Source organism: Protopterus annectens, chromosome 3.part0 (genome assembly GCF_019279795.1).
Source record: "Protopterus annectens isolate FY-2018-M chromosome 3.part0, PAN1.0, whole genome shotgun sequence".
Lineage (NCBI taxonomy): Eukaryota > Metazoa > Chordata > Ceratodontiformes > Protopteridae > Protopterus > Protopterus annectens.
In genome coordinates this window covers 1,194,586,286-1,194,611,383 of record NC_056731.1, presented here as the reverse complement: position 1 = coordinate 1,194,611,383, position 25,098 = coordinate 1,194,586,286, and the positions used below count along the sequence as shown (strand labels likewise).

Sequence of the window (25,098 nt, the reverse complement as noted above, 5' to 3'; positions counted from 1 at the left end):
AAACTTTGAGCTTTGTAATCGTCCGTCAGAGATGAGGATTGGCTTTGAACCCATACGAAAGAATGAAGGGGAGATAGGACTACAGAACATTTATTATTTCTGGTTTCTTATCAATTTAAGGCAGATATGTGATGAACCCATATAAAAGTTTATTTTAACTGATAACCAGATTTCTCAGTTTCTAAGTGATGGCTCTCAGTGCTTTGCTTTAAGATATTCAGTGGTAAAGGAGTGTTGGACAGGTCTTGGTCTTCTGTGTAAATAAATGGCAGAGGATGGATAATTTCTATGGAAAGAAGGAATATTTTGAAAGTATTCTGCTTATTGTAGTTTCATGCACTTCCTTTTTCCTTCATAGGTTCATAGGTTCATAGGTTCATACTAGGCTATCTGCCCGAGGGCATTTACAAGCCTAGCCCATAGTTGTGGCTTCATTCACACTGTTAGTATGGGGAACTATATACCCATTATTATTTTTGCTGTGTTGTTGAGCATTGACACTGAGGTAATCTGTATCCCTCCCTATCATCTCCATTGATTTCTCTTTTCTTGAACAAGGCCAGAACAAGGCCAGCGAGTGCCTATAATGTGATTTTTTTTCCAGCATAGATCAGTCTTTTAATGAATCCATCCCTCCCATCCCCTCTAATATTAATAGTTAAGCCGTGGTTTAGTTTAAGTCTCCCTTGTGGCTTTTGAAGGATCTATTTTTTTTTTTGGAGCTGGAATCAAATCATCAAATCTGACTTTGACATAGTATATATGTTAGGCAAAGCACTGCTGAGCAAGCGGCAAGCGACTATAGAGAGCAAGTTCTTTCCAGTCGGACAGCATTTTAGAAGATGTTGAGACTTTTTATCCTTTTGGGTTTTGGTGAGCCTCCAGCTGCTGCAAGCAGCTGCTCAGAGTGTCGGTCGGGGGCCGAGATGAATGGCATTTTGTACTCAGATGAGTGTCTGATGAGTGATGAGTGACCTCCCTTGATCGATCCTAGAACCTTCATGATAAGGTGGTAGATGTAGAAGGTCTTCCTAACTGCTTTACTTACATGGGTGTAGTGTCAGGGGACTGGGTCAACCTGGGTCCCCAGGTCCTCCCTGACTCTTCACTTCTTCTCTTTTATTGCCACCTATTTGGTAGCTGGTTTTCCGGGTAACCTTGTTTTCCCAGGCTTTTTTTTCGGCTTTTTTTTTTGGTAGGCCATGGCTGGCCATGGCTCTGGCACCAGTTATCCGTCTCTGTGACCTTCGGATCACTGTGTCATGTGTCAGATCAGTTTTAATTCTACTAGTGTGCAGTTTGTCAGCCATGTCCCTGTTCATAACCCTCAGCTTTTGTTGCCTTTAAAAAAGAAGTAGATTGCAGAGACAGGCCCAGGACTGAGCCCTGTGGTACACCACTTGCTTGACAGGCTTTGAGTGCTTTGTAGCCCCTGAACCCTGACCCTGTGGGTTCTGTCCTCAGTTCAGGACTCCCCTGTCCCTGCCACATACACCCCAAAGCATCCCTAACACTTGTCCCCACCTAATATCTCTGTGAAGCAGGTCTTAAATGCCCTCTCCAAGGCCAAAAACATAGCCAGGGATCAGACAACATCCTGGGCTGTGCTCTACATGGGTCAAAACAGGGATTAGCATCACCATCAGGCATCCTTTTCAATCACATCCTAAGTACTGGCTTCATCCCAGCAGAATGGAAAACAGCTACTGTCATCCATTTGCACAAAGGGTGTGCATCCATGGACCCTGGGAACTATAGACCCATTAGCATCACCAGCCTTATCTGCAAGGCCAAGGAGCGAATCATCAAGGACCTTATAAACAAAGATAAAGGAAATCTCCAAACACTCGATCCCACTCAGTTTGGCTTTGCCAGGGGGAGATCCTGCCTGTTAAACTTGGTGAACTTCTTTGAGACAGTCACCAAAGCCCTAGATGAAGGCAAAATCTGTACATACGGCCTACCTAGACTTAGCCAAGACCTTTGACAAAATCCCACTCTCAGGCATCATTGATAAACTCACCCAGCTAAGTATCAGCCCATATACTACCAGGTGGGTTGCAAACTGGCTCACATGGTCAAAATATGGGACTCCACCTCCTGCAGCAGACCTGTAACCAGTGGTGTTCCACAGGGTTCTGTTCTGAGACCCCCTACTGTTCAGAATCTACTTCTCCAAAGTACAGGCCAAAACTAAAGGACTGGAGCTGACTAAGTTTGCTGATGACTGCAAACTGGGAGCAATTACTGAAACACCTAGCAATGTCAACACCCTGCAAGAAGGTCTTATGCAGATTAATGACTGATGCCAAAGTCATGGTCTTAAACAATGCAAAAAAAAAATGCATTATCATCCCCTTAGACAAAGAGTGATGTTCCTGCAAACTACCACATCAATAGCAATACCCTATGCAAACAGTCAGTGGTTAGAGATCTGGGCACACAGGTTAACAGCAACCTTAACTTTGATCACCATGTCTCCACAGTGGTAAGAAGGACATTTTATATTGTTCAACACATAAATAAGGACATTGCCTCCAGAAAAAAAAAGGTTATAACCCCTCTGTACTCATCTCTCATCAGGCCAGTAATAGAGTACAATCCTCCCTTTGGTATGTTCCTTTCCAAACACCTGCAGCAATTAGAGATACCACAAAGGTTCTTTACATAAAAATTCAGAGTCTTCAAGATCTGTCTTATGTTGACAGACTGATGGTCACTTTACTCTGTGTTGTACAGACTGCTCAGAGATGAAATGTGTCTTGCATACAAAACAGTCTCTGACCCAGCTTTAATGGAACTGCTGCACATTCTCAAGTAAAATGGCACATGGGTCACTCGCTCAAAGGACTTTAACCTGGTATGGGATATCAACAGGGCTTGATGAAGATACAGATTTGTCTGACAGAGGTTGCTCCACTTTTGGAACAAGCATTCTATTCATGTTAAACATTGGATGGGTAACTGGAAATTCACCCGAGGCATTCCACCTGTGTCCCTCTTGGACAGGGACAATATGCACTGATTTTAGTGTCTGCTTAAACCAGACACCCTTGGGAACATGGGTTGAACTTGGCAAGGTTTGTAATAGCCCTGGGGCCATTAGCCTTGTAACCACCTATGATCCTTCCATCACTTTACAACATCTGAGATAGAAGGAAAAAAAACAAAAGCATTCTGTAACTTGAGTGCAGAGGATCTGAGAGTTTTTTTAGACATTACCTACCATTGTTACAGAGAGCAGATTCCAACAAGATGGGCCAGTTTCAAAAAAAAGAGTTATGTACTTACCATAACTTGAAATCTGTGCTATCCAGTGTCATTATTCATCACGGATGGGGCTAGGAGACAATCTCGGATCCGAGCAGGCAACTAAGATGACAGTTCCTGAGCTCAAGCTCCTCCGCTTCCCAAGACCTCTTGCTACCCACAACCTGCAAATCGAGTTTGCTGGATAGAAAGAAAGGAGGCAGTGAAACTGCCTATAAAGAACAACTTCCAAATATCCAGAAGGAGGGGAAAGGAGGGTGGGAAAGTAATGAATAATAACACTGGATAGCACAGATTCCAAGTTATGGTGAGTACATAACTCTTTATCTGATGCTATCTATGTCATTACTGATCATGGATGGGTCAGAGTCCCCAGCTAGTAAGAACCCTGGGAGGTCTCAGGGAAGGATATGTCACAGCACAAAGGAAGCCCTGTTCCTGGACACCAAATCCAACTTATGCGTAAAAAAGGTATTGGGGTTAGACCAAGTAGCAGCGACGCAAATCTCACTGAAAGAAAGTTTTGCCAAAAAGGAAGAAGATCTGGCTACCGATTTAGTAGAGTGAGCTTTAACTGGTCCAGAAAGCTCCAGGTGTCTGCTTTCGTAAACGTAAAAGATACAGCTGGTGATCCAGTGAGAAATAGATACCTTAGAAACTGCTTCATATTTCCTGACCAGAGAGAAGGCAACAAAGTGCTGATCGGACTTCTGAAAGCTTTCAGTTCTCTTGAGGTAAAAACATAACTGTCTATGGACGTCTAGACAATGCAACTGATATTCCTCTTTGTTGGAGAAATTCAGGAAGAACACAGGAAGCTGAATAGATTGCTTGAGGTTAGCCTCTGAAGCTACCTTAGGGATGAATGAAGGATTGGTCCTGACAGACACTCTATCCTTATGGAACACCATGAAGGGGGCTTTGATACAGAGAGTCTGCAACTCGGAGACCCTCCTGGCTGAAGTAACAGCCACCAAGAATGCCATCTTCCAAGACAGAAATTTGAGGTCACAGGTAGCTGCAGGCTCAAAGGGCTTGTGTGTCAAAGACTGCAACACCAGAGTGAGATCCCATGGAGGAGAGGGGTCTTTGATAGGAGGTCTGAGAAGCAAGATCCCTTTGAAGAAGGCCTTCCACAGCCTGGAAGAAAAGGTGGGACTTTCATTCAAATGGAAATTGTAGACATTCACCAATTGGAGCTTAACCGTAGAGAAACTGGCCCCTTTCTGAAAAAGAGAGGCCAATAACAATAAAATGTCAGTGACAGAAGCTGAAAAAGGACATAGATTGTGTTGCTTGGTCCAAAGAGAAAATCTCTTCCATTTGCTGGAATGCACCTTCTTGGAGGACAGTTTTTGGGAGGCCAAGATAATGCTCTTAACTGGAGAAGGAAGCCTAGACTGGGATAGAATCACTGAAAGTAGAGGAACCAAGAAGTCAGACAAATAGCCTGGAGACTGGGAAGAGGAAGACCCCACGGATGGGAAATAAGATCCGGAATGGGATCTAATATCCAGGGCAGATACTTCAGATGAGACCAGAGGATAGAAAAACATGCCTGATGAGGCCAGTAGGGGGCAATGAGGATGAGAGGAGTCTTTAGGCAACAAGCTTTATTTAAAACTTTGGGAATGAGGGGAGTTAGTGGATAAGCATATAGGAGACCCGGTGGCCAATCGTGAACCATAGTGCCCCTGGGTGACTCCCCCGTGGGGGGATCAGGCAAAGTAGTTGCTGCATTTGTGGTTGATTGGAAAGGCAAAAAGACTGTACCAAGGGAGACCCCAGAGGTCGAATATCTGACATGCCACTGACAGGTTCAAGGACCACTCATGAGGGCTCAGGACAGATTTGCTGAGCTAGTCGGCTAATATGACGGAACTGCCAGGAATGTGCACTGCAAGAAGAAAGCGACTGGAAGACATCACCCATTCCCACACTCTCATGGCCTCTCTGCAAAAAGGATAAGACCACGTTCCCCTCTGCTTGTTGATATACCAGACCACCGCCATGTTGTCTGTTTGAATTGCAATGGTCCCGTGAAACAGACAGTCCTAGAAGGCTTGCAACGTTTGAGGGACTGCTCTCATTTCCAAGACATTTATGTGCAATTTGGTTTCTAAGGGGGAACACTTGCCTTGAACTGTCCTTCCCTGAAAATGCCTCCCCCACCCCAATAGGGAGGCATCCGTGGTCACCATGGCCTTCTGTTGGGGAAGACAGAAAGGTCTTCTGAGAAGGAGATCCTGAGCTTGGAGCCACCAAGCAAGGTGATGTCTGCATGTCTGAGAAATCCTGACGGTCCTGGGCATGGGATAAAACTGAACTGTCCATTGCACCGCTAGGGTCCACTGCAGAACCCTCATATGATACCGGGTGAGAGACACTAACTGGATAGCTGCTGCCATCGACCCTAGCACTTGTAAGATCAAGTAAATAGTGGGAAACTCCAGATCCAGCAACTGACGGACCTGGTCCCAAACAATCTGACTCTGCATAGGGAAGTGCTGCATTCTCCAACACCATGTCCAGAAAGATCCCAATAAATTCCAGGTTCTGACACAGGGAAAGATGAGATGTGGGTAGGTTGACTGTAATGCCTACATCCTGAAAGAGCCTGAGAGTGTAATCTGTAGCCAATGTGAGTTGATGCCTTGTGGGGGCTGTGAGGAGCCAATCGTCTAGGTATGGAAAGACCTGGAAATCATGCATTCAGAGATGAGCTGCCACCACTGCCATGCATTTGGTAAACACCCAGGGGGCTGTGCTGAGTCCAAAGGGCAGGGCTCTGAACTAGTAGTGATTGTCCCCTAGCTGAAAGTAGGTATCTCTTGGAGCGTCTGTCGATTTTGATGTGATAGTATGCATCCTTGAGATCCACTGAGCACATCCAGTCGTTTTTGCGCAGAAGAGGCAAAATGGACCAAACAATGACCATCCAGAACTTTGACTTCTTGACTGACAAGTTTAGTTCACTGAGGTCCAAAATGGGACACAGATCCCAGGTTTTCTTGGGCACCAAAAAGAAGTGAGAGTAAGTTCTGGACTCTCGTTGTCCTCTTGGGACATCTTGGATGGCTCTTTTTTGAAGGGGGTCCTGAATTTTGAGAAGGGCCAGCTGCCTCTGGTGGGGTGGAATGTCCAGAAGAGATTTTGGAACTGGAGGGTGCTGAAAAAAGGGTATGAAGTAACCCCTAGAAACTATGTTTAACACCCACTGATCTGAAGTAATAATTGTCCAGGCTAGTGGGTGGAGGGAGAGTCGACCCCCAACTGCCTCCAGGGCAGGACAGCTGGGCAGCACTTCAGGAGTGCTGAGGGGGCTAATCAGAGAAACGTTCTGAGGAGCCCTGGTTATGTGGACTCCCTCTGCCTCTGGGGCACAGTCTGCTGTCAAACTCCCTTCCCTGGCTGGAGGAAAAGGATTCTTGAAGAACAAACTGGAAGAAGGACTAACACCAGCAGAACCACAGTTTTTTACTACCACTCTGATTTTTGGAAAAGGATCACTGGGGTGCAGAGAACTTGATCCTGACTGTGAACAGAGTCTTTCCTTCCTGCTCACTATGGGTTAAGGTTTCTTTGACAGAAGGCCCAAACAAGGTTGACCTGTCCAAAGGGGAGTTAGTGAATGATGACTTGAAGGCTTCCACAAACCCGCAAAGGTGAGCCAGGCATGATACATAATAGCAATGCCTATGACCGCTGCTCGAGAGGGGGCCTCCACCACATTGGAGATCAAACTCATTGAGGCGTTAGCCGGGGAAGTTAGAGTGGACAACTTTGGAGAGACCAATTTAAGACTCTCCAGAGGCAGTAACTCAGAAAGGGAAGTGGAGAGCTCTGCTACCAGCTCCCTTTGCAGCTGGGTAAAGTGTGTCATGTAAATGGCTGCTCTCAGTCCAAACGTAGCTGAGGCAAACACAAGCTTCCCAAAATGGTCAATCACCTGAGACTCCCTGTTTGGGGAATGGACCATAGAGCTGCTTTTTAGTAGCTATGGCCACCCCAGTAGCATCAACAGGAACACCCTTCCTTTAAAAAGCCTTGTCCTTGGGGGGACTTAGAAACTTATCTGCTTTCTTGGGGACTGGTTCCACTGTGTCTGTCTTCTTCCATGCCCCCTTGGAGGGGAGCTGGACAAGCTTATCAGCAGGGAGAGACACCCAGGTAGAAGATGGGCCCATCCCAAAGACCATCAAAAACACAGATTCCTCTGAAGATGGTGCGGGGGAAGACCAACTGTCTCTCTGCTTAAGGATCTCAAGGATGTCCCCAAAGGACACCTCCATGGACAGAAGTCTGGGGGACCGGTCTCCTTCCTCGAAATCTGTGTCTTCGGTGAGGGACTCTCTAGAGGAGTTCAAGTGCCTCCACTTGCAAGTCCTCTTCCGAGGAGGCTCCTCTACGGTGGGATCTGGGGAGGATTCAGAAGAGGTAGCGACTGTGAAGGAGGTAAAGCCCATCTGAAGTCGCTCATGGGAAGGCTGACACAGGAAGGATGGTGAGGTCTCACTACCCAATGTCAAAAGGGGCTGGGTAGGACCTAGAGCCAAAGGAGAGGCAGCTGCCCAGATGGTGATGGTCCTCTTTATCGCCTGGAAGGCTGATGGACTAGATGATGTCCTCCCCACTGACCGCAACCATCCGGGAAGGAAGAGGGACCCCAACACAGCACCAATGTTTCCAGACGATACTGGCCCTAAGATGTCCAGTGCAGAGGCACCCAGAGTGTGGGAAAGGTTCAAAAACTCCGGACCTGGCCCCACTCCCCAGGAACCAGCACTGACCTCCTGGGGTGGAGGCATAGCCAGCTCCGAGGTCAATGGAACTGAGCCAGCCAGGGACCCTGATGGTGTGGGAAGGGAAGATATCGTTAGCCTCTCACTTGGAATGCACTGATCCTGGATGGGTTGACTGAGGAGACAGGAGTCCCATGGAGGAATAGGATCACTTAGGCAATTGACCAGGGGATAACAACACACCCAACTTTATGACTGAGGGGAGCAAGGTCCTGGTGGATCTGGAAGAGACAAAGTAATGCCCAGGACCTGGCTGAGGGCCTGTGGTCTCGGGAGGAAGACCTATTTGTATGCCTCAGATCCGATATCCTGGATCTATAGGGAGAACTGTCAATAACAATCGGATCTGACAAAACCATTGGATCTGAAGGTCTGTTTAGATACAAGGAAAATAATGGCACCACGACTTATCAAACTAAAGGGTCGGATCCAAGGGGAATCTGGGTCAGATCGGATCCGAGGACCTCTGAAGCTGTGAGATTTCGGATCTGACAGAAGGAGCCTAGGCTCTCAGAGCAGAAGGGCCTGGATCCGAAGCCAAGGAGGCTGGGCTTGGATCCAGGGAATTGCAATCTGAGAGCCTCGGCTTTTTGGTGGGAGAATCCCTGGAGGAAGAAGACTTCCTTTTGGGATCAGAGGGAGGCTTGGAAGGGGAACCAGAGACCAAAGGACCACCTTTGGCAAGCCCTTTAAGCAGGAGCTTATTCTTGCATTCTAGAAGAGCCCGGGGGTTGAATTTGGTACAAATGTCGCATTCAACCTTCAGATGTGGGTCTCTCAGGCAGTAAACACACTCCTCATCCATGTCAGAATGGGGCATCTTCCGACTGCACAAGGAGCACCTTTTAAACCCAGCGGGTTTCTCAGACATCACGCACGCGCACACAAACACACACCACCTGCTCACTAAGCAACAAAAAAGGGGGGCATAGGGAAAGGATAGAAAGGGAAAGAAGCAAGAGGATTAACTGCCCAAAGGACCCGGGAAAGAAAAGGAGGCCTAGAAGGAGACTTAAACGCTACCAGCAGGGGAAGAACCTAACCAAAAAAAGGAGACAGGCAAGAAGAAAAAGAAACACATGAGAAAAATAACACTTATCTGCAACCTGAAAACCTGAGCTGCAGGAAGCATGTCTGAATGAAATCACAGCAAATGAGATCTGGGGGTTGTGGGTAGCAAGGGATCTTGGGAAGGGTTGTAGCTTGAGGAGCTGTCCTCTTAGTTGCCAGCTTGTATCTGAGGTCAGATCCTAGACCCATCCATAATCAATAATGACACAGATAGCATAAGATCATCCCTTTCCAATGGACAAAGCTGAGGGAGCTCTGAAGAGTGAAAATGTGTAGTAACTGTTAAGTCTAAGGAAATACTTAGTATGCCTGTTTCAAAGCTTAGGTGAAAAAGGTGGACATAGACTCTGGTTGATGCAGAATCCAGCTTGTCAGTAGCAGGATGACTATGCCAACTAATGGAAACTGGTGTGCCATTTTCAAATAGAAAGCTCATGTATTTGGTGGGGAAGATCAACTGGATAAATAAAACTGTCTCTCTTGATCACAGCGGGAATATAATAAAACCACATATGTTTTAATGTTATTTATGCTAGTTTAAATCAAAATGTGTGAAAAGATGCAATAGTGCTAGTGGAACCTTATTTTAACATATCATGTAATTTAATATAGATAGAAGACTTTAATGGCAATTTTGAAAATAAAAAAAGGAAAGAGTACAATGGAAAAGTGGATTTAGAAGTACTTACATAATGTGGCTTAAGTGTTTGGTATATAGAGAATTTAGACTGCTTCTACAATTACAACCAACTTATTGAGTGTTCGACACATAGATGTTACATAGATGTTAAGAAATTCACCTTGACAATGGATCAAAGTGGAGCCTGAGAGATGAATCTTAGCAGCCATACTGAAAACATATAATAAGAGTTATGAATGGAGAGACAACATGATAGTTCTGTGTAGAACATGGAGCTTTACTTCCTCTATATACTAGAACTTACATGAAAAAAGTGTAGGAGCATTAAGTGTTTTACAGATTTCAAAGTCGCAAAACACTTGGCCCTACCACACAATCAGCAAAGTGCCCCTTTGAGGGACTAATGACTTTTGAAACCGTTGGACACTTTGATCTGCCTTTTTAATAAAACATGTGGCAGAAAAGAAAATAGCTTTTAATACTGCTTTTGCTTCTGCTGCTTGTTGGTGGTGACTATTACTGGCTGCTTTTACACTCTAATTCAAGACTGGAGCCTTCGAGTGCTTAGAGGTACTTAACAAAACTTATTCAGCACTCTCCTGCCATCAGATAGATGTGCAACAAGCCTTTTCCTCCAATTTCACTGTGTATTTGCAGGACTCCGTGCATTACATAACTGTTATAGCCAAACTAAAGAGTAAACAAGTCACACAGACAAACCATGACTCCCTGACTTTTTATGCTTCTCCTTTTTTTCCTAACATTTCCTTTCAGTGCTCTACCCTCTCTTCTTGAGGCACCCTAACCACTGCTTTTATGCAGCTCTTCTCATGCCCCTCAGTGGTTAGGGCAATGGAAGATACCATGAAATTTTGAAAACTGGCTGACTGATCATATCCTTTGCAGGATATAACTCATGCAGCATAGGCAACTGAAATAGTGATCTAATGTTGAACATACATAATGGGTTCCCTGTGTGAACTTTTTACTCATCAGTTTGGATGTTATTTGGGATATTTTGCTACCACCCTAATGTTATGGACATCAGCTTGTTTTTAACCCATGTTTCAAAAACAAGGACAAACAATTCACTTATGCTAAAGGAACCAGGGTATTGGAAGCAAATAACTAGAAAGAGAAAGGTAATACAATGGGAAGAGGCCAAGAATTTATTTGAACTACAGGTTAGAGATTGCCTTCCCTATCGAGGATTGATATCAGAGTATAGACAAAGAGAAAGAAATAGGGGGCTCCGTAATGAAAGACCAGCACTGGAAGAGTTTCTAATAGAATCTAGAACAGAAGCTGCCATTAAAAAAAGGAATTATTAGTAAAGCATATACAATATTGCATGATAATTATAAGAATCACTCAGAGGAGCTTAGAAAGGATTGGGGAAGATAAACTGGCTAAGCAATTCACAAAAAGACAATAGGGGGATATATGTATAGCTCCCAAATATGCAATAAAGTCTAGAAGATTTAAGATCTTTGCCTGGAAGTGTTTACATAGGTATTTTTATACCCCAAGTAGACTCCAAAGAATTTTTCCTCAGGTGGATAGCAAATGTTGGAAGTGTGACGGGCAAAAAACAGGCAGCTGGGAACATATTTTTTGGAAGTGTGATGAGCTGGCAGACTTTTCGGATTCCCTGCAGACCGCTTTGTTGGAGATGCTGGGTGAGCAGACTGGATTGCCTGTGGAGATGATTTTTTTGAGTTATGCTACAGAATCAGAATTACCTAGACATAGTAAAGCCTTGCTGAGTCTAATTATGGTGGCTGCCGAAAAAGCAATTACTAGAAAATGGAAATCAAAGTCTAGACTAACTTTACTAGAAGTAGTGAATATAGTAACAGAGATAAAACAACTGGAATTGGGATCTTTAGGAAAAAAATGGGAATTGTGGGAACAATATATGCAGAGCAGGAACAAGGTTTTAGAGGGAGGATTTGAATGAACTATATAATGCTTAACTGGCAATGACTGGATGGTTTATAAGTTATGTATAATGTTTACAACTACAGTTGTATCAATGGTGTCTGTGATGTAATTGTTTGTAACTAAAGTGATATCATTTTGTATGTTTTTCATTTTTATAAATGTAAGATTGCCTTTGTCATATGTGTAAATTTAATAAAGATGTTTGAAAAAAAAACAATTTGCTTATGCTGTACTGACAAGCTCGGAAAAAGAATGGAACATGGTATGCCTACAGCTAGTATGTCCTTAAGGGGTTATTTGCAAATATACCATCTGCCTCACTACAAGACCTCTAAGGTATTACACAATCAAGACTCTAGTTTTGCTGGTTCTTTCTTACAGGTTTTACATACGAGTTATACATAAAAAAGAATTGATAATTACCACTGATATGTATTATAATAATTGGAATGTGCATAGTTAGTATATAAGAATTATCAAATATATATAAAATTAATTATTTTCATTATAAAAATAATTAGAATGTGATATTTAAAAATAATATAGAAAGTGATTTTTTTTTCTGATCACACATCATTAAACATTATTTTAGGAGAAATATGTAAGCCTGGAAAGAAAAAGGTTCAGGATTGGTCAAATAGCAGATTAACAATAAAATTTTAATACATTAGTTGTTGACAGATCATTAAACCATGAGGGATTTGTATAAAAAGTACATTGAATGGCAGAAGATGTTTCACTTAAGCTGAAATATGACTATATCAAATACAGTATGCATGTAAGTTCATGTTAGGAAAAATACTTTCAGAAGGTTCAAGAAATAGAACAATCTACAAGTGATGGAAAGTGCTATAGCACGAAAGAAAACTTAAAAGCAAAAAAAGAAATGAAATGTAATACAACCCAAATACATGTTTTTTTTTAAATGTATAAGTCTCCTCTTTGTTAGGTAAATAATTTTTAAGAGAAGGAATATATTTGTAAGGCTTAAAGAAAAACAGTAGCTTAAGACTAACAGAAGAAATGACAGTAGTAGTACTTAGTTATCTTAAAACTACATGGAGTAAAGTGTATGCAGCAAAAACGTAAACAGAGTAATAAAAATATAACAAAAGCAGGGTGGAGGGACAGAGATGTGACAAATGAAGCATGTAATGTATTAAAATAAATTAATATATACATAGTATACCAGGGGATGATAAAATACGGGAATACGTTCAGAATTCAGAACAAAAAAAAATCCACAAAGGACTCAAAGATCGACAGCAAAAGACTGAAACATAGAATGCCAAACAACCTAAAGAAAAGTGCCATGTTGGGGAGCAAGACCCCCCCCCAGCACTCCCTTACCCCTTGCTACTTACATATACCAACTCCCAAGACCTCATTACAGTGGGAAAAGGGCAAAAAAGCAGTCTCTACTGCGATCTTAAACAAGCTATCAGCTTTTTTACAACTTCTAAAAAAAAAACAGTAGAAAATGCATTATGTGTTCTGTGTTTCAAACTTTTGTTGTTGCTCTTTGAATTTTCAGTGTTTCTTTTTTTTTTTTTTTTTTGGAGGGGGATAGATGTATCCTGAAATAAGATATGGGTTTTATAAAAGTATACATGAATAAAGCTGAAAATTTTTGTTGGGGAACTAAATGAATGGTTTATTAAAGGAGGTAAAGATCCAGACATAAGATCAAGTTTTATAAATATTTATTTTGACAACAAATGGGCAAAAATATTTTAACTGCAGACCTATTTCCTTAACAAACAGACTACATAATTTTGGCAAAGAAATTCTTCAAAAAAAGATTTAAAGAGATACTAGCAAATATTTTGGAATAGGAGGACTGTTAGTCTTTTGCCTTTTAGGGGTCGTCACAGCAGAACTCCGGTCCGCTAATGATTGGCAGTGGATTTTTACGGTGCCAAGTTGCCAGCCCGACACCTAACCTTCAAGAAGGCACACCCATTCATACACGCACCTACCTGCATGTCTTTAGAAGTCACTCGACCACGGGGAGGACATGCAGACTCCACATAGAAGGCGCTCCAGCCAAGAATCGAACGGGAGAACCTCTTGATGTGAGGCGACAATGCTAACCGCTGCACCACCGTGGCCAATCTTCATTAAAAACAAAAACGTAAGGCGGCTACTCTTTTCAGAGAGACAGCACAAGGAAAAAATACATAACAAAAGAGAAAGAATGACCATATGAAATAAGCACAATAACATGCATTATGAATATTTAAGGAATTATTAGGGGAATATAGCTTTCAGCATAAACTCTTAACTGTATAAATTAATTTAATGGAAATGGAAAGAGTAGTCAAATAATGAATGGATGGAATAGAAAGGAAAAATGTGTATTCAAAAATTATGCTAAACAGGTTTGTCCTGTTGGACCAATTTCATTTGGTTTAAATATAAATTGCAAGAATGTGTACAATATATAACCAGGTAAGAGAATGAGGTTGGGAAATTTATGAGGACATAAAACTTGTCTATTTTATATAACTCTACATATATTATATTATAGTTATTGCTCAGAATTCCTATTTTGTTAATACATTTATTTATTTAATTTATTTACTGGGAAAGTCCGACTTGGAACAAAGCCAATTTTCAGTGGAGGCCCGGGGGGAAATGTTCCACGCATATGTCTTTGTAAAGAAAACATTACAGAATTACTTTCTTAAAATGGACTTGCGTTAATATACAGGAAGATAAAAGGGCTAGGCAAATTACACAGACAAGAAAAGTTTAGTTTCAAGAAAAAGAAGTAAAGAAAGTAGTTACTTTGGGGAAAGTCATTGTTATCAAGGCAGACATTTTTTTACAAGCGGTATTCGAGAAATGACAGCATTTTCATGTTTTGGCCTACCCTTGTATTTGTTGATAATGTGAACATTATTGCAATGGTTGCCTATACCTCTCTGTTCTTGCATATGTGCTTTACCACATTCACCAAGGGCTACCATCACTTGCTTGGGCAACCACACACACACACATCTTCTCTGCAACAGCTTGGAAAATGAAATATGACAGCTAGGAAGATAGAAAATGTAGATTTAAAAGGATACAATACCAAAGAAAAAAATGAGTTTAAGGAATAAAAAATTATCTTGTTCAGAAGTTGAAGAAATAAAATTATTTCCTTAATATATTATTAGAATGAATAATACAACAGAAGTGAAACACTGTATATTTCAGTTATATGTTATATTTATTTTACTTCCAGAAGTAGATGTGGGAAGGTTTTACAGAATACAGTATACAGCATTACAAAGTTGTACATGATTTGAACCAAATATTAAAGAAATAGACTTTTCTTGTTTATTTTCGTATGCATTTACTTTTTGAGCGACATGTTAAAGTTAATTTGAATTGCATATAATTTTATATGTTTAATTGATGTCAATTAAAATGAATGCTAATTTGATGTAAAATTATGAATTATGTTAGATAAAGCCACCCCTTACTCTTTTGGAATTACTTATTAACCACTTAAACTTCCACCAACTTAGCCAGGTAGGACCTTGGTTAGTATATCATCCAAAGGATGGTAAACTCAGAAGTGCAACACCTCCATATGCTATACTATACTACACTACACTATATTATAGTATACTACAGTATACTAAACTATAGTGTCAGCGAGCATCATGAAGAGAATAAAATAACCAGAACACATCTTCAGATGTCTGTAAAGCTGCATGAAACCTCAAAATACAACTAAATTCAGTCTTTAAGCTTCATCTCAGCTTTAAAGCAAGCTGCACTAACCAAAGGCCAGGAATATTATCAGGTCTGCATAACTGTCGACTATGACTTCAGAGATGTGCTAAAAAGTAACTGTCAGGAAGATCAGAAACCCTTAAGGATGTAGTCTTGCTAACCTTCTGAAGCAAAGTAATGCATTTAATTAAACACATTTTAATGTTTCATATAATTATGTTTTCCTGGAAAATGTTTTTTAAGCTCAGTAGTACTCTCCACTACAGGATCTACCATGGTATGGTGGATATTCCACAGACTGACTGACTTTGGTAGTCAGTTAAATCAGAAGCTAGGACATTCCACAAAGTAGTTTTTCTTTCACAAAAACTGACATGCTAGGTTAATACCTTAAGATACAACACAGCTACATCTTCCTGAATACAGTTTATAGTGGTGTTTGTTCAGTGTGTTGATATGTAGTGTCAGTGTTTCTTTTTCTCAACAGTACAGTTAAATAACAATTGCTACAGTCAATGTCTGTTAAATCAACTATAGCATTGCAGTTGTGTTATCACATTAGCAATGGTTTTGTGAGGCAAAGCCACCCCCCCCAAAAAAAAACATGGAGTATTATGGCTTGCTTGTGTATGTAATTTGATGTTAGTTTTGGTGTTCTGATCAGAAAAGGAAACTGATTTAGTTTGCTTTTGTGATGTGACTGGGTGTTTAGTGAAGTCGCTAGGTTGTGGTATCCACATAGCGGTTGTTGAGTGGTTTTGTCAGTATGTTTGAATATATTCATCTGCCTATATAAAATACAGCTGAACAGAGGAGGAAATAATACAGAGAGAACAGAACAGAATAATTACATTGAAAACTTCACACATTTTCATTAACTTCAGAATAAAGCACTGATTGAAATAGAAAAGCTTAAATCTACCTTTTCCAACAAGCTTTGCTGAGCTCCATTGAGAACACTAACAAATCCATCTAAGGTATTTAGAAATTCTTGTCTTACAGAAGCAGCCTGGTTAGTGTTCAGTTCACCCCATCCTTGGTTCATCCTCTTCACAGCTGGAATAAAGATTTCTGACAACAACTGCTCCATGCTCCTCAGCAGACCATTGTCTGATGTATCTAAAATGTTGAAGCTCACTTCCTAAATAAATCAAGCAAAAGTTGCATGTTAATATTACATTACAGTCTACATTAGCATGCAGAGAGAAACACAAATCCATCCCTACAAAACAGAGCTAATATGATGTACCAATTTACCATCATTCCTGTGGAGAAGTAGGCATAGTAATATGGATTAGGTTAACCTAAAATTTGCACTTACATTACACAAACCACAGATGCTATAGTTACATTCTACACAATGAGATACAGGATGCAAAAGTGACAACAATTAAATGCCAGGCCAGTTCAGAGCACCTGCTTATTATTTCTTATGTCTTGGTGAACTTCACAACTAGGAATAATCACTAAAACTGCCACTTAAGCTAACATTACTAAATGTTACTGTTCTGGTTTTAAGCAACCATACCTGGCAGCTATTGTCATGATTCCACAAAAGAGACACTGCTGGTCATACATTATAGTCTGCACTTCTGTTTGAGGTCATAGTTTAAGAAGCTTCCTGTAAACTAATACAGAATACCCTTAAAATGGCTGGTTATTATAAATGCATAACTATCAAAGCTGAACAAATTTGGAGACAGCAATGCAGTCTTTGGAGTATGAGTCATATCACACACATATATTTTGTAACTAGTAGTCATTTTGTCTGGCTGTATAACTCAGAGAAGTAGCTATAAATTGTTGAGCTTCATCTTGTAGTTGTGTATTTGGTTTCTTCAATTTTTACTTGTAAACTGCATGACTAAGTCACTTAACCAGACAGTGCTCTTAGGTCTCCCTATTGGTACAAACAGATTTCCAAAGCTGTCTCTATTCTCTACAAATGCTAACAGTGGTCAAATACCTGTGAATATATTGATAAAGGTGGTGTGAGACTCCACCAGCATATAAAACCAGAACTGGCATGTGTTTAATTTGGTTCTTTGGTCCTGAAATCTTCACAAGAAAAGTGTGCTTGCTTGTAAAAGGCAGTTATTTATTGTCAAGCCAAAAACATAATGTGAAAAAAGTTATAACACAAACAACCTATTTGGGTTTTAAGGAGAAATACTGATTACCTAACAAAACGTTAAACAGTGAAGTGTTTGAATATAAAAAGATCAGTCTAGGGGGAAAAAAAAAGATTGCTCTAAAAAGATCAAAACAAAAATAATGAAAAAAAAAAATCTTTATTTTTTGCAGGGGGTAAGCCCCCTGCACCACTCACACCCCCTGCTAATTATATATATATATATATATATATATATATATATATATATATATCGCAGGAAAAGGGCAAATTCCCAATCCTCACTGTACCATGATCTTGCACACACACAAAGCAGCATTAAGAGAATTCAGTATCTTAGCCTGAAAAGAATATTCAATATCTTAAATGTTCGATCAAACCAAATACAGATGAAATATCAGCTGTGCAATAACTGCATACAAAACCCACTTACAGAAGGAGCATGAAGGGAAGCTTTACTGGTACAATGACTTCTCCTTGAAGATCTACTGTTAGGGTAGGTATCTTACATAATTACTGTCTTCTTCAAGGTGAATAACTGACAGCAAATTATAACATACTGCAAGTTGGTTAAAAGATAAACTTGTTAAGCGCTTCCCCAGCAAGAGACCCAGTCTTAATGGCACTTAGGGGTGCTCACCAAAGGCTTATTACGGAAACCCTAAGTGCTGTTCAGATTTGGTCTCTTGCTAGTGCTAACAGCTGATAGCGCTGGCCAGCAAAGAACACAGGTAGAAGGTCAAACGCCTTTTATAAAATGTTACAATTTCACTCTGCCACACATATACACAGAAACTGTGGCAGAATTGAAGGGCTTAATACCTTTTAAAAACTGTTTTACCTTCTGCCAGAGGGGCACTTTTCATTTCTGCATGCTGTACCACTTAACTGTGCCTGATTTTGTGTGATATTTTTACCCAAGTCACTCATAAAAGTTTTGATTTTCTGGTAATTCATCAATGATTACAGTCTTTCAATAATGCCAAGCGTTAGTTTCATACATATTCTTACTGTTCAGTGTGACACCCACCACTACTACCAATATGTGATGGGCACCAATATGAGTAGTCCCCATGCTGGGCCAGTAGTCAAGGAGTCTGAATCTTCACCACTGACAATGGGGTGGGATGTGCACTTGGAATACAAATGAATACACTCAGCATTTCCAGACGCAGACCTCTGTATCCAGTACAATTTCCCTTAAGATCACACAGGGAACACACACAGCCCTGGGTCTGGAAGTCTCTATGTCTGTCTCCCTTCAGATCCGCAATAAGACTCCTCACTGGTACAGCTGTAGGGTTAGGGCCTTAGTCGAGTGTACAAGCCAAGTCCTCCAGCACCCTCTCTGTAAACCCGGTGCTTGCAGTACCCTGTTACATATCTGGCGATCCCAGGTCAATAAAAGTTCTGCATAATACGTCTCTTGATACGCTTTATGCCCATATGAACTGCAAAGGGAATGTCATCAGCTATGGCTCTGGGCACTACCAACTACTGTACCTGCCTCACCCTTTGGCCCTCTCTCAGGGGTCCACTCTCTATACAGTAACCCTTTGTTCCAGTATACAGATTCCTCTTTTCCTTGAGAATCAGGTGCCTCCCTAGCTACCTCCCTCAAGCCTTGTAATGTAGGGTCTGAGAGCTGAGCCTGTCTCAACTCTCTCTTTGTAACCCTTTCCAGCTCCCCTTCCACAGGAGGTCTGGTCTTTTCTGACAGTGGTTCCTCACTGTCAGCCTGGGTACTACTACTCACCTCTGCCCCTTGCAGTCACTCTGACCAAGGGAATATCAGTACCACCAGCAGCTGTGGATCACCTTCAGTCTCACTGCTACAGGGTACCTCCCTCCCTGAAGTGGCCATAGTACCAGTCCTGGCTTCAGGTGTGCAGTCTGTCTGGCCCCCTAGGCTACCAGACCCACATGCCTGTCTCAAAGCCTGACTGCATGTCACTGCATGCACACAAGGTACTGCATTATCAAAAGCATTCCCTATCAAGACATCTGCAGGGATATCCTCAAACACACCTATTTGCTTTATTCCTTTTCCACCCTCCCAGTCAAAGTGAACCCTGTCCAAAGGCATTTGGAATAAGATCTCTCCTAAAGCTCTGACTGGAGTGGACTGCTCAAGCAAGTACTGCTCCTCTTTAACCAGTGCAGACTTCACAATGGTTATATCAGAGTCTGTGTCCCTCTTGGCAGTGGCCTGTTTTCCATCTACCAAGATCAGATATAAACTCTGTTGGTACTTTAGTACCCCTGTTGTCTCCAGATATCTTACCACTGGCATTCTGTTATTCCCACTTGCTGGCACCCTGAACTTTTGTTCTCATCTTGCCTCCATGGACATCTGTATGCTACATGGCCCCACTGGTTACATTTAAAACATTTAACCCTTGATCCTGGCTGTGTACCTGAACTAGTTGCTTTCCTTGTTACTGGCAGACTCTGTTGGGGCACTTTAAGCTGCCCTCCATGGGTTCCCTTAAGTCACTGTGCAGCACTGGGCATCCCTTTGCCATGCAGTGATGCCCTGCTTGCTATGTATAAGTCTCCTACTTTCCCCAACTCATCTGCAAAGTTGCATTCCCTGTCTGCCAATGAGATTTTCATGTCCTCAGGCAAAGTGCCCACTGAATGACGCACGGCGACGGTTATCCCACTCCGCAAAGGGGGATCCACGACGGACCTCGGGAACTACCGCCCCATTAGCCTGATGAGCCTGGTCTGCAAGGCCATGGAACGTATCATCGTGGAACTCATAAACAAAGACATTTGTAATCTCCAAACTCTGGACCCTACCCAGTTTGGATTTGTAAAAGGCAGATCATGTCTCCTAAACCTGATTGACTTCTTTGAAGCAGTCACCAAAGCCATAGATGAGGGTAAAATGGTTCACACAGCTTATCTAGATCTCACCGAGGCTTTCGACACCATCCCCCACTCTGGAATTATAGATAAGCTCACTAAACTAGGTATAAATCCCTATGTCACAAGATGGGTTGCCAACTGGCTCATGGACAGAACCCACACTGTGAAAGTAGCGGATTCCAAATCCGACATCAGACCAGTGACAAGTGGAGTACCACAGGGTTCAGTCCTGGGTCCTCTCCTGTTTGGTATCTACTTCTCTGAAGTGCAGGCTAACACAGAAGGTCTTTGGCTAACAAAGTTTGCAGATGACTGCAAACTAGGAGCCATAATCGAAACTCCTAATGATGTGGACAAACTACAAAGGGGCCTCACTGAGACAGATACCTGGTGTCAAAGCCATGGCCTGAAGCTCAATGCCAAAAAGTGTATTGTCATCCCCTTTGGTAAAAACTCTGTACCCATGAACTACCACATAGCTGGTAGTCTACTTAATGCCAAAAATGTGATGAGACCTTGGGACACAGGTGGACAGTAGTCTCTCCTTTGATAATCACATTGCCACAGTGGTCAGGAAATCCTTCTACGTGGCTCATCTCATCACAAAAGGATTCTCATCCAGAATAAATGAGGTCATTGTTCCCCTCTACTCATCACTCATTAGACCCATTATAGAGTACAACGCCCCTTTTGGTATGTACCTCACACGACATCTACAACAACTGGAAAGACCACAGAAATACCTCACATAGAGGATTACTGGCCTCAAACAGATGCTCTACGCAGACCGTCTTAAAAAACTACAGCTTTACTCCATCGCATATCGCCTACTCAGGGGTGATCTCTGCCTAACATACAAAGCTATGTCAAACCCAGAGCTGTTGGACATGCTCCACTTAAAGAAATCCCAATCCCTCCGAGCTACACGCTCTAGGGATCTAAACCTTGTCACCACAATAAACAGAACATGCTGGAGGGATAGATTCCTGTCCCAGAGACTTCCCATACTCTGGAACAGACTACCTATCTATGTCAAACAGAGCTCCTCATTAGCACTCCAAGAAAAATCTTGATGATTGGATGGGAAATGGGAAATTCACCCCAGGGATCACTTCTGTGGCTCTGCTCGACAGGGGCACAGGAAAATAATTCTCTTGGGTGGCGAAAGCGAGGGTACATTTTTTGGTTAGGGCCGATAGCCTAGTACCTACCTATGAACCTATGAAGTGCTAATGGCTTGTTCCTTCAACAAAAGATCTGCCAGCGTTTCAAAAGTGGTGGCCTGACACCCACTCACCCACCTATGAAAATAACTGCTTTTCATCTGCCTTGAGTCTATGCCCATGAAACTTTTTTCTGTAAGCTTCAGGTGTTACCTTAAAACAATGTAATAAACAGTGTTTAACTTGATTATAATCAAAACAATCAGTATCAGACAATTTAGAAACAGTTACAGCTTTACTATGGAGTAAGGGAGCGAGAAAATGTACCCAGAGCCCTCAGTCAACATTATTCTGTTTGCATACTCTTTCAAATAAATGAATAAAACTATCAAAATTATCACCTTCTTGGTACTGAGGAAGAAAGAATTTTACTGACCTTTATTGCTTCTGGGGTACAGGTACTCCCTTCCCCATTACCTCCATGACCCTGGTGAAGAGTTATCATTTGATTTTCATGTTGCCTCTGCCTCTCATTTTTTTGGCTTCTAAAAGCCACAGTCTCTCTGCTGATTCTACTTTGACCCCCAAATGCCACAGTCCGTCTGCTGATTCTAGTTCCAAATGTTTGGCCTCCAGTGCAAGTCTCTACCTCCAGACAGATTTTTAAGTCCTCTGAGGAAAAGTTGAACTGTCCTGTTTCTTGGAGCTGTACATCCCCAATGCTAGTCTAGTTGTCTTCCTGGTTGCTGGCATGTGATGCAGCTGTGATTAAGGCTGTAATCATTTACCCTTTAATCAGGATGGCATGCTCCAGTCCTTTGGTTTGGCCCAACTCAGCCAACTGGTTCCTTGTCAGCTTGCCATAATCCTCTGCTGACATCCTTGCCTGCCCTCCCTGACCAACTAAGTTAACAAAAAGTAAATAAATAAAACTATTGTGATATAAAACTCTGAAAGTCTACTTTGTGGCTGCTTGAGAGTACCAACACCTTCTTTACTGACCATTGCTTACAGGTTGCTTACAGGCTACAGGAATTCAATATCCACTCCACCTCTCAACAATATGTGAGAATATGATGATCCCTCCACTGCCAACCAATTAAATGTGATGCCCACCACCGCTACCAATATGTGATTGGTACTAATGTGTGTCATTAACATGCTGGACCAGTAGTCACGGAGCCTGAATCCTCACCACTGACACTGGAGAGGGGCGTGCACTTGGAATACATATGGATACACTCAGTATTTCCAAATGCAGACCTCTCTGCACCCAATTCAATTTTCGTTAAGAGCACACAGGGAACACATTCAGACAATGGTCTGGATGTCTCTCTCTCGGTCTCCCTCCAGATCCCAAATAAGACTCTTCACTGGTACAGCTGTAGATTTAGGTCCTCAGCCAAGTGTACAAGCCAAGTCCTCCAGCACCCTCTGTGCAAACCCAGTGCTTTGTGTCACTGCCCCAAGTAGCTGACACACACACTGAGAGATTTAATTTTCACACACACACACACACCTGGGAAATGCTGGCACAGATTTACCTACTGTGCCCCCTTCTGCCCAGAGTATAAGCTAATTATCACTGCCACCAGACACTCCACAATCAGCTACTCTAAGGCCCTTAATAAAGTGTGTCCAATTATACTGTGCAATATTGATACTAATACAAATGGTATTAGTTCACCAAAATTGCTAAGCTTTCTGGAGTGGCCCACACAGTGTTACCAAATAAATATAAGTACTCTCAAAGGTTAGACACTAAGAACCAGCCACAATAAATGTTTTAAATATATTTAATAACACTGAATATATATTCACAATAAACCATAGAGTTCAACTCACAGAAAATATTGAAAACATCACTGATGGACCAACTTATACAAATAAAGAAAAACACTCTCTAAGCAAAGCTTCATTATATTCCTGACTGAATCTAAGAGAATTTACTGTTCCCTAATAACTTACTTGGGCAAGGCAAGATGAAATATGTGAGTACCCCTTAATTATAGAAAACTGTAGAGCAGCATGCACATAAGGACTTGTAACTCTGAAATCCTTCTTGTTAAGGCTATTGTAACTAGGAAAAGGGGTGTCAGGGAAAAACTGTTTAATATATATTGAATAAGTCGGTGCAAAGGGAGGTAATGCTGACATTTTCAGCACAAAGTTCAAAACCCTGGTAGGACTGATGTGTCTTTTTGATTATCTTAAATTCAGAACACCATTTTGAGATGACTGACTGCAAGCAGACCTGCAAAAATATATATCTGAATGACAAGTATATGATGTTACACTCAGATAGTTAACGTAATCCTTTATCCTTGGAACTGAGCAGTTCAAGGGGTCAAAGTATTTGGAGGTTGAACAGGAAACAAAACTTTTCCATCTCTGAGATAAGACTTCCTGAGCAGAAAAGAACAGACCGTAAGCAATTAAAATTCCATCTTCGAAGCCGAAAAATTCAGTGCCTGGTGACTGGGGTACAGTACTTTACCCTTCTACTGGCTCAGTAAGGACCTGTGTAGACAAGGAGGACATGGGGTATGGGTAAATAATTATATGAAAACAAAACAGCTGTTGACATATCCAAGACTGATCAAGAAGAACAGTCTGATTTCAACCCATATTTTCTGAATCACTGGAAATAGAAAAAAGGAATACAGCAGAGTCTTAGATCATATGAATGAAACAGAATCAAACATCAATAAAGTCTTTTAAAGTCTTACGAGAAATGAGGAAATAAAAGGTAAGAAAGCTTATCGCTGAGGTGCATAACAAAAGGGTTTGAGTCTAGTATGCTCAGTTTTTCTGCATTTGCAGTAATATTAGAGAGTTTAGTTTCCATGCATAATCCAGACTTCTGTCTGCTAAGGAAGCATGTTAATCGGCACTGTATCTTGGGAGATAAAATGCAAACAGATTTGGTTGAGTGGTCCTATGCCAGATAGGAATTATGCACAGAATAGAAAATATCTAGAAGATTCATTAATAGCAAAGCATGACTGACCTGATGAGAAGGGGTGTGTGGAAGAAAAAATAAGTGATACTTCTGCAAAATTCTTTTTTACAGCCATGGACAATTGTTTACAGAACCAGTATGTTTGAAGTTACTGCCTGATGTGCCAGTAGATGAAATGCCAAATCGACTCTCAGGCAAGTGGGGAGAAGGATACAGGCTATAGTTCTTTGCTTGTACTTCCCATTCTCTCCTTAACCTATGACAAAGGAAGACTGCTTTTGTTTTTACCATCTGAGACTGCAGAATGCTGCTGGCCAATGGCATATTTTTTTGGAAAAACTGGGGTAGGGGCAAGAACCGTCTGTTTAAATAAGGACCTTGTCTTGACCTTCTTTCATCTGTTATAACATCATCTGCAGATTGACCAAATCTATGTCCAAACTAAAAGGAGTATCCAGTTACTGTGCTTTAACATCTTCAGGAAAGTGCTTGGCTTCTCAAAACATCACTAG

General features: G+C 41.6%; 1 protein-coding gene across 1 annotated transcript in view; it reads right to left on the bottom strand.

Moving 5' to 3' along the window:
* The window catches only part of LOC122797018 (dynein axonemal heavy chain 5-like), a 547,965-nt gene that overhangs the window by 330,588 nt on the left and 192,279 nt on the right, over positions 1-25,098 (bottom strand). Inside the window, exon 6 of the mRNA XM_044065787.1 lies at positions 16,379-16,597. Within this exon, the coding sequence (XP_043921722.1) occupies positions 16,379-16,597 (219 nt within the window). The remainder of the gene's footprint in view (positions 1-16,378; positions 16,598-25,098) is intronic.